The sequence below is a fragment of the Pseudomyrmex gracilis genome, unplaced genomic scaffold, assembly GCF_002006095.1.
Source record: "Pseudomyrmex gracilis isolate BER0280 unplaced genomic scaffold, ASM200609v1 scaffold_136, whole genome shotgun sequence".
Taxonomy (NCBI): domain Eukaryota; kingdom Metazoa; phylum Arthropoda; class Insecta; order Hymenoptera; family Formicidae; genus Pseudomyrmex; species Pseudomyrmex gracilis.
This window is the reverse complement of record NW_018020720.1, coordinates 39,807-49,892: the sequence shown is the minus strand read 5'-3', so window position 1 is coordinate 49,892 and position 10,086 is coordinate 39,807. Positions and strand designations below refer to the sequence as shown.

General features: G+C 34.9%; 2 protein-coding genes across 3 annotated transcripts in view; both read left to right on the top strand.

Annotated features, from left to right (window-relative positions):
- Positions 1-825, top strand: part of LOC109856816 (sulfite oxidase) — a 3,127-nt gene extending 2,302 nt beyond the window's left edge. Inside the window, exons 6-8 of the mRNA XM_020432499.1 lie at positions 99-299; positions 399-458; positions 574-825. Of these exons, the coding sequence (XP_020288088.1) occupies positions 99-299; positions 399-458; positions 574-815 (503 nt within the window). The 3' untranslated portion in view covers positions 816-825. The remainder of the gene's footprint in view (positions 1-98; positions 300-398; positions 459-573) is intronic.
- Positions 826-2,549: 1,724 nt separating this feature from the next.
- On the top strand, positions 2,550-7,860 carry LOC109856813 (coiled-coil domain-containing protein 186). 2 transcript variants are annotated; one of them, XM_020432486.1, is made up of 8 exons: positions 2,551-2,866; positions 3,213-4,881; positions 4,984-5,254; positions 5,425-5,828; positions 5,928-6,466; positions 6,553-6,815; positions 7,080-7,229; positions 7,374-7,860. In XM_020432486.1, the coding sequence occupies exons 1-8, from the start codon at positions 2,842-2,844 to the stop codon at positions 7,437-7,439; spliced, it is 3,387 nt and encodes a 1,128-aa protein (XP_020288075.1). In that variant the 5' UTR covers positions 2,551-2,841; the 3' UTR covers positions 7,440-7,860. The 2 variants fall into 2 exon arrangements, with proteins under 2 accessions (XP_020288076.1, XP_020288075.1); XM_020432487.1 differs by lacking the exons at positions 7,080-7,229; positions 7,374-7,860 and adding an exon at positions 6,910-7,038 and having other exon boundaries at positions 2,550-2,866.
- The last annotated feature ends 2,226 nt before the right edge of the window (positions 7,861-10,086 follow it).

The following is a 10,086-nucleotide window of genomic DNA, read 5'->3' as shown; positions in this document are numbered from 1 at the left end:
ATATATTATAATATTTATATATATATATATATATATATATATATAAATTACCGAGAGATATATGAGCTTACATATCGAAATATTTCTCCACCCGAAAGGTAAAATCTCCGTTTCGAAACAAGAAAGTCAGTCGCAGTGGCAACAGGGCGATTACAAGGGGTTTTCACCGAGCACGACTTGGGACAACGTGGACTTCAGTAAATCGCCCGCTATACAAGAAATGCCCGTAATTTCAGCAATATGTGATCCGCAGAATTCAGACACGGTTGAAGTCAAAAATGGCAAAATAGAAGTAAAAGGTAAAAATTGTACAATTAATGTGGTTTTAACATTTGCGTAAAAAATATTCGAAAAGAATTATTAAAAAAACTTTAATAAAAAAATAAATAAATAAATAGGTTACGCGTGGTCTGGCGGTGGTCGGAAGATAATTCGCGTGGATGTGACAAATGATGAAGGTGAGAAAAAAGAAATAAATAATTTACGTTTCAATTGTTACACGCTTCCTTTCGCGCAGCGCGACTTTTTCTTTTTTCTTATGATTTTTTAAAACGAAACGTTGCGCGTTTAAAGGCAAGACTTGGCACACGGCAGACTTAACGGAAGATCTTCAGGCGAAACAAGGTCGTTACTGGAGTTGGACATTGTGGAAAGTGGAACTTCCCGTCGCGAAGAATACGAAGGAGACTAAAATCTATGCAAAAGCAGTTGACTCGGCGTATAACGTCCAACCGGAATCATTTGAAAATATTTACAACATTCGAGGACTACTCTGCAACGCGTATCACAAAGTAACAATTAAATTAAAGCAGTAAAAAAATCCATTTATATATCTCATTCTAGATGCAGCTGCACAAGTTGCTTAAGATTTCTAGCTTGGCACTTTAATTGACATTCAAATCACTCGCTCAAATTTATCGATCAAATATTATCGACTTTAAGTAATGATTAAAAAGATAAAAAAAGTATTACATATTACATGAGTTATTTAGTATATACAGGGTGTGTAAAAAGTACCAGTACCGCGAAAAATCTCGAAAACTAGGTACTTTGTGAAAAAGTGTTTCAGATAAAAGTTGTAGGGTCTTAAAAGTAACAAAAGGGTGTATCCTCTTTTCAGTATGTTCTTGCCAACAACAGTTTTCAAAATTATAATAACAGCAAGTTCTCAACAACTCATCGGCAAATAAACTTATATTATTTTTCTCAACTTGTGAATAAAAATTATTGCTCATATATTGCTCACTCATATTGCTGACTCGCATGTCCTAAACATTGGCTACAACAATTGATTGATAATAAAACTCAGCGTATTGATACTGAATTGACAAAAACATTTTCGTTGCGTTAAATAAAAAACAACAACACAACAGCAATTGGCGAGCAACTTAATCTATACAATGATTTGCTTTATATTGAGTTTTCACATTTGGCTATCTGAGATACATCGTCACTCCCTTCACGTATAATCCCGTAACTCCAAAACTCAAATTTTAGAAGAGAGCAGTTTAAAAGTTTGAAGCTTCATATAGTTTCCCTAGTTAAGGGATCTTTCGGTTTTAAATTTTTACCTTACTTGTGAATATTTTTTTTTAATGCTTGGTGACCACAAAGAACATGACTTTCTGAGTGTCACCATGCAATAAACTGAAAATCCCATATGTGACACTTATATGTAATTATACGTAGGGAGTGACGATATAAGTGAGATAAGATCGCCCCAGCAAACACAAAGTAACAGTAACGTAACATTAATGTTATAATTTCCCACTCAACGATGTAACTGCAATGTAACATGCCTTGTACGTGGCAGTTACATTGTTGAGTGGGAAATTATAACATTAACGTTACGTTATTGTTACTTTGTGTTTGCTGGGGCGGTATCGACAACAGTTCGTCTTAGTCTCGCGTGTGATATAACGTCAACATTTGTCGTGCTCTCTGTACTTTAACTCGTATATTCACGAAAAAACAGATTTTTTAATACGCTCGCGAGTTATCGTTTATCACCCAATTATTGTATGTAAAAGATGATGTGCATACTCGCGGTTTTGGCACTAACAATTAGCATCTATTATTACTTTTCCAAGGACTCCTGAAAAAACATGGGACATACATTCAATCTCTTCCCGTAATGGAAATTATGAGACCGCTGTTTTTCCGTCGTAAAGCGGTGAGCGACTTTTTGCAATCGTTAATACAACACGTTATTATTCCAATGCCAAGTACACGTCGGCGTGTTAAAATTCCGACTCGAAATCTCGAACTTACCAAATCCGTTGTGTTAAAAAATTTCGACAGGTTTGCGAGTCACATTGATTTCGTCGACAAAACGCTGTATATAATTTTTATAATTTTTATAAACAACATTGTTACAATAATAAATGTTTGCAATAAATATGGCGCAAACTTAATCTTATATGTTTTTTTTAATAAACTTACTTTTAATATTCTTTTGAATGTATGTGCGTTTTCGCTGCACTTTGATTGGTTACCGCCATTTTGAGGAGTGAAACCAATCACGTGGACCGATAAAAAGAAGTCTGCATTCTAAGGACACTATAGTGTAGCGAACACCGCGTATCGCGCGACGGCATTGACACTATTGACAGATGCGGATAAGACTTGCTTATCTGTTCTTGTTGTTGAGGTTACTTTTTTAATTACATATGTACAGATAATAGAAAACCTGGAATGTTGCGCATCGTTCTTCACGTTGTCAGAAATCAGTGGACAATCCCAATACCGTTAATTTTCCACTTCCAAAAGCACAAAATGATGGGATAAAAAAAAAACAAATTATCACAATTTCGCATATTCGGCGAGGCTTCTTCATTTGTGATGGACGAAAAATCACAGTTTTCTGGTATTTAACAAAATTATATTTTACCAACTATAAGATAAAAGACTTTGATTTTTTTTTTTCGCAAAGAAACACTTTAAACACGTAAAATTTAGAAACACATGTCGTGTATTTTATTTTTTGGTACACACGTGATTGTTGTACAGCTGTTTTTTTTTTAAAAAGAAGATCGAATTGTTTGTGTATGTGGCAAATATTTATTTTATACGTGTATAAACGCGCGAATGTGTTAAAAACAGTGTTTTTCTACTTTTTATGTTGTTAGAAAATGTTCTCTGTAAAATTTAATTTATAAATATTACTCGCGCCATATTGTAAGAATTAATGTGTAAATTTATTTACCAACTAGGAATATCAGAGCAAGATGATAATTTTCAAAGCAAACAGATCTACACGGTTGAAAGTAAAAATGAGAAAAACGACATGGAACTAATGACGGATGACGTTAATTCGTTGCTCTTTGGTGCTTGCGAATCCGTTGACATCCCGAATACAAAACTGCAAAAGAGTCAGTTTTCTAGCAGCGATAGCTATCTTCCAAGCGAGAACAAATCTCATCGTGATTCGGTGATCTCTCATAACAGAAGCGTTTCTTTATCTATGATATCATTATCATCCGTGGATTCAAACATACTTAGAAATGAAACTGATAATTTTCAAAACGATGTACATAAGAACACAAATTCAGCAACAACCCGCGCTGACGAGGAGGATACGTTGTTATTCAATCAATCGAATGGGGCAAACGATTCTTTCATTAACAAAGTAATTAGCGATACCCGTAAAAATAATTTGCCAGAAGAAAACCGAAATGAAAATTATTCCAAAGAAGCGATCGTGGAAAGCAGCGCACCGAGAGCGGACCAATCTTGCGAGGACAAAATAGATTTGCAATCATCACAGATAGGTAAGAAAAAAATCTTGAGCGAGAACAATCTAGAAAGGCGTCAGTTCAAGGAGAACAAACCGCATTCGAATCTGTCGTTGAGCACTCACGTGCGAAATAATAATTTAACGTCTCGACCAACGTTGGCGGATGACAACAAACTTGTGAAAATGTCTCTTCTGGCAAATCCGATTAACATAATGCAGTCGAATGTTCATCTCATAAACAAAAGTCGCAATTTTTTAAACTTCATCACCGAAAAATCAACAAACATCATGGAGAGAACTCTGCTGCCGCAACATCTGGCTATGAGGTATAATCATCCGTCGAGATCGGTTGAATCAGACGCGGCGAGATTTTATATCAACAACAAATCTGCTTCCAAAGACGTGATATCAGATATGGATTTGTCGAATTCGAGTCTCGCTCTGAACGGAAGTTGTGCAGAGAAACAAGACGAGAATAAATCGGACGTGCTGTTAATCAATGCGGAGAATGAAACAATGCCGTCGGTATGTGCGAGAGAGAAAGATATACGAGACGCTTCTAAGGAATGCGAAGAACAACAGGTGCTAGAGAATAACAAGAATACAACGGTGTTAAATGAGAAGAGAAACGATATTTTCGAGAAGAACGACGTGAATAGATTAAATTACGATGTTGCGAACGAACAAGCGCGAATACAGAACGGAGATACGTTGGAGAATTGTGAGGAAAATAAAATTAACGTAACGCAAACGGAAAAGTTGCGTAAGAATGTACATAGAGACGATGCGTCGTTGGATTTAAATAGTTTAAAACGCGACTCGTTAGATCATCCGTTATATCTCGCGTTGTTAGAGGATTATTCTAGTTTAAGACTTAAACATTCGAAACTGCTAGACAGAATCAAAGACTTAGAGGAGTGCCATTTAGCGAACAAATCATTCCAAGAAGTTCAAACGAACACGGACACGTTTGTTTCGCAGATAGAACATTTAGAGAAAACTGTGAACAAACTGACGGCCGATTTGGACGAGTCGTTGAGCGTTCAGGAAGCTTTGAAGAAAGACTGTATTGCCGTTAACAAGGAGAAGGAGAACATGGTTATGAAATACGCGATTGGCGAGGAACGGTTGATCGAGGCGAACAGGTACGTTGTTGTGAGAAAAAATTTAAATGTTGTACAATTTATACGATTTATATTTGCGCGCGCGATAGAGTTTTAATTTGTCGATGTGTGTGTGCGTTATAGAGCAAAAGATTGCGCGGAGCGTAGAATAAAGGAACTATTGAAGGATCAGGAATTGCTGCAGAACAAGTTGCGCCAGTCGCAGGGCGAGCGAGCGAGAATTTGCAACATATTGGACGGAAAGTGTCGGGAAACCGGTGAACTTCAGAAAGAGATCGAAAGACTGAAGGAGGACGTTAAAGCGAAGGAAGTTAAATTGAAATGGACGCAAACCAAACTTAAAACGGAAATGGAGACGCAGAAAGAAACTCAACAAAAATTGGACAAAGCTTTGGTAAAGTGGAATACGGCGCAAGTTTGTTTTTTTTCGCGCGTTTAGTTCACATAAGACGAAAACTTTGTTGCAAACTTATCTTTTGTAAAAATCCTGGACGTTTTGATTAACGGCTTAGTTAACAAAAGTTCTAACAAAGAATGTAAATGTTATTTAGATATGTGTTGCAGATGAAAATAAATAATATGAAGGAGGAGTGCGATCAAATACGTCGCGAGACGCAAGAATCGTTTCGCAAATTCCAGCAGTCCGAGGAAAACAAAGCCGTGACTTTGGATCAGCAGTTGAAGGAGCATCAGGCGCGTTTGATTCTAGAGAGATCGGTCACGGAAGATAAGGAAACGCTTAGACTTCAGTTGCAAAAAGAACTGGAAACACTGAAATCCAAACAGCAAACTTTGATCGACGAAAATAAGAAACTGAGTTCGAGACTTCAAGAATCCGAGAAAGCTCGATTGAACAACGAAGACGATTTGGACAATTTGAAAATTATTGCGAATCAGCGTCAGGAACAAATTTCCGAATTACTGAACAAGGTCTCTCAGTTGGAAACGTTAAAACTTCAATTGCAACAGTAAGTAATAATGTAATAAGGAAAACAAAAAAAGACAAACATGAAAAAAAAAAAACATGATCGATTTCAATCGGTAATATTTATTTTATGTTCGCGCAGAAAAGAAGAGCGTATGGCGTCGATCGAGGCTGAAGCGCGGCAGTTAAGATTGAGCAACGAAGAACTGCAATCCGACATGCAAGCGTGCCGTCGGAAGGAAGCGGATATGCTGGACTTCACGCAGAAATTGACCGACAAGAACGTGCTTATCCAGTCTGAATTCACTGCGATCCGGGCGAAGGCAGATAATCTCGAATCGGAGCACGGTCCTTTGCGCGATCGCATCAACGAGTTGACTAACAAAATTAAAATTCTGGAAGAGGATCTGATGCAAGAACGAAAGAAGAGACGGGAAGAGTGCGAGATTTTGGCGAAACACGTTGCCGAACAGACGCAACTGGCGCAGAATTTCGCTCAGAAATTGGAGGATAGTCAGGGCGAAAACGCGGTTTTGAAACGAAAGCATCAGACTTCCATAAAGGAGATGACGCGGGAGTTGCAACAGTGTCGCAGAAAATTAGAAATGTTCGAAACCGCGTCTCCCAGTGACTCGTTGGATGTTACATCCCGGACCGGGTCTAATACTTCTTTAAATACAGGTTTTGACGAATGTGTAAAATTGTTTTGCTCGCGCATTTGTTTTAACAGAGACTAACTGTTTTATTTTTCTTATTTTGTTTTTTAGGCGATATAACGAACGGTGCCTTATCAGATAACAACGCTAACAGCGACCACATTCAGTCAATAGAACCTAGCAAACAAGTACTGATGAATCGTATTATAGAGTTGCAAAAGATAAATGTGAAGAGAGCCGAAAAATTAGATTTTTTAGAAGAACATACACAGGCGTTGGTCGAAGAGGTGCAGAAAAAAACCAAAATAATACAACATTATATTTTAAATCAAAATTTTGGAGCTCTGACTTGCAACGAAAGAGATAAGCATAAAGTGAGTATTTTTCTAAATTAACAAATTTCACTTACATATACGTATAAATAAAATTTGTATTAATATTGCAAATATTTTTATTTTCACATCCAAGCATATCAAAAACAAAAAGGATATACTAAGTGTAAGAAGAAATATTGAAGATGTTATATATGTTTTCAAAACATTTCCAAAATAATTAAATTACTTTGCACGTACAGAAACTATGTAAACACACACACACACACACACATTTATTTACTGAAATATTTTGCTTGCGCGTAGGCGGAACTGGCACGTCACGGAGGTATAATGGCGTCCGTCTACAACACTCGAGTTTCCGATGAGAACATGACGTTGGAACTTTCTTTGGAAATAAACCAAAAATTACAAGCGGTTCTTGAAGATGCGTTATTAAAAAACATTACTCTAAAGGTGAATTTTATGAACGTTAAAAAATAAGAAAAAATAATCATAACAGTAATTCATGGTAAAACTAAACACTCTCTCTCTCTCTGTTGCCGAAAGATACACATCTATATGTTAATATCTATATGTTAAGTTTTCTTCTTTTTACAGGACAATATCGATACATTAGGTAACGAGATAGCAAGATTAACGATGCAACATCAACAAAGAAATTGAAAATTTAACAAATGTTATTATATGTATAGATACAATGTATCTGATACATACATACAGAGAGGAGTGCACTATATCGCGCGGAAGTATTTCTCGGAAAAATTTCTCCTCCGGCTATTTCCCACACGATTTCGGGCCGCTGGCCGAAGACCGAAGAACACGGCGTGCGATAACAGGAGCAGCTAGAAGAAACATTTCCAAGAAATATCTTTCCTTGGACCCGCACGATATGGCGCACTCTCCTCCGTACATCGTATACATAAGTATATATTGTATGTTATATGTTATATATATTGGTGCAAAGTTAAAATGATCTTATTTATTGTTAGTTTTAACAAGATTTTCTTATTTGATATTTGTTACTGTACACACAGCTTGTATACATACACATGTATCTTTAGGTGAAATATACCTGTATAATAAGTTTTGCCTAATGATGCGCTGCGAGATTTTTAATTGGTTTACCATTTTACTGGAAAAAAAATTTACAAAACGGAAATAAAAAAAATTATTATCTCAGCAAAACACGTGCATTATTATTTATAGCTCACACACACACACACACGCACACGCACTATAATTGTACAAAACAAAACATTTGTTTTTAATGAACAAAATGTAGATTTGTATGAAAACAAAAAAAAAAGGAGTATCCGTTTATCAGACGAAAAATAACACAGAAGAATCTCGTAAATAAAAGTTTTTATTTTGCAAGTTTAACTAGATCATTTTTAATTTCTAGGAGTATTTCTTAAGAGGCACTAGTCAAGCTTAAAATCTAGCCGACTACAAATTCGTATTCCGATAGTTTAATACTTGATTTAATGCTCAGGATTTCGATCATATATATATTATATACTTGAGCGTAGAACAGGTGAAAGATAATCGAAGTTAAGTCGACTAAACCTAGTGATTATAATATCCTTAGTTTTTTTTTTTTTTTTGTTTTTTTTTTGTTTTTTGCAATAGTACTATGAGCTTTTTTTTTTCTTTGCTTTGGGATTGTTTTGCATGATTAATATTAATTATGACGTTTATTTGTTTCTACCGTATTGGATTTTTTTTATAGCGTGTCATTTTTGTTTTCTCATCTCATCGTGTGACAATTGCGATGTCGATTAAACATTCAGTTACGTAGGATTAATTCGCAAATTGATGTTTTTTATGCGCGATGGAAGAAGACAGATCAGAGAAGAGGGAGCAAACCAATACGTGTAGAGAGTTTTCTCGCGACACTATTAAGATTATTATTTATATTGATCAATGAGAAAACGCTATAAAAGTGGACTTGTTGTTTCTTTTCTCTCGTATTGCGTTATTTTAACGATAAAATATTCGACTTTGGAAAAACTCCGATATCTACAAGTATTTATGATAGCTAATAAAAATCATTCGCATTCTTTCTCAAGTGATCGCCCGATAAAATAGTATACAAGTATGTATATATATATATATATATATATATATATATATATATATATATGTATATTAATATTAAGAACCTAATATAAACAAACGTGTTCAGAACGTCAGATTTAAAATACTCTTGTTGATCTTGAATGTGTGTCATGTGATAAAGAATTGAATAAGAGATGGATTACTGTCTGCTTTTTTAAAAACTTGATTATGCGATTTTTTTACAGTATATATATATATATATATACTGCAAGCGTGTTTTATGGATTATAAATCGCGATCTCTCAAAAAGGCATTGTTCCTAAGCTTTAAATCATTCACCAAATATTTAAGTCACACGTTATGTGTAAAGTTTGAAGATTCACAAATGTATATGTATATATATGCACGTATATATCTGTAATGTATAAATATACTTTGTAGATAGATACAATAGAGATTTTTGCGTTACGCTCGAGTACAAAACTGTTTTTACGATCAATTAATGAAGCGTTTGATTAATGCTTAGGAACAAATAGCAAACAAATTGTTATTTATATATATATACATATATGTATATATGTATATGTCAAATTAATGTTGCACTGTGTCTTCGCATGTTTCGTTGAAGGCGCAAGGAAAAGAAAATAAAAATAAAAAAAAAAAGAAAAAACAATTATTGAACATCGCGTGCATTCTTGAATAATAAGTTAAGAAACACATAAATGGATGAACGAATTTTACATACAATCAATAATTTCGATGAACAGACAGTAATTTCGATGTTTCACACAGACTAAAAATGGGAATAAATGTTTCAACGTGTAATTGCAGCGTTTATCGATTTTTACAGTAACCGGGGAGCAGTAGATCTATTACATTGCGTGTTGCATTTTATAAATTATGCGAATTTTTATATATGCGTGTATGTATATAAAGAAGGCCATCGTACTGTCCATGAAAAGAATGTTTAAAACATATGTATATATTACAATAGAGTACGTCCTCTTTTTAGAGCGTATCAATTTTTGTTTATGGGATTTCGGCTCTCCGCCTAAAGAGAGACGGAGAGAATGACGGTTTGCATATTTTATAATAATTTACGTGTGGTGCGAAAATAGAAATCTACTCTAGTGCAACAACCTGCTACAACTCCAGTGAGCATAAATATGAATTGACAGTAACATCATTTGTATGTGACATTATTGTTTGTGAACTGTTTAAAAAAAAAACAAAACAAAAAAAAAAAACAAAA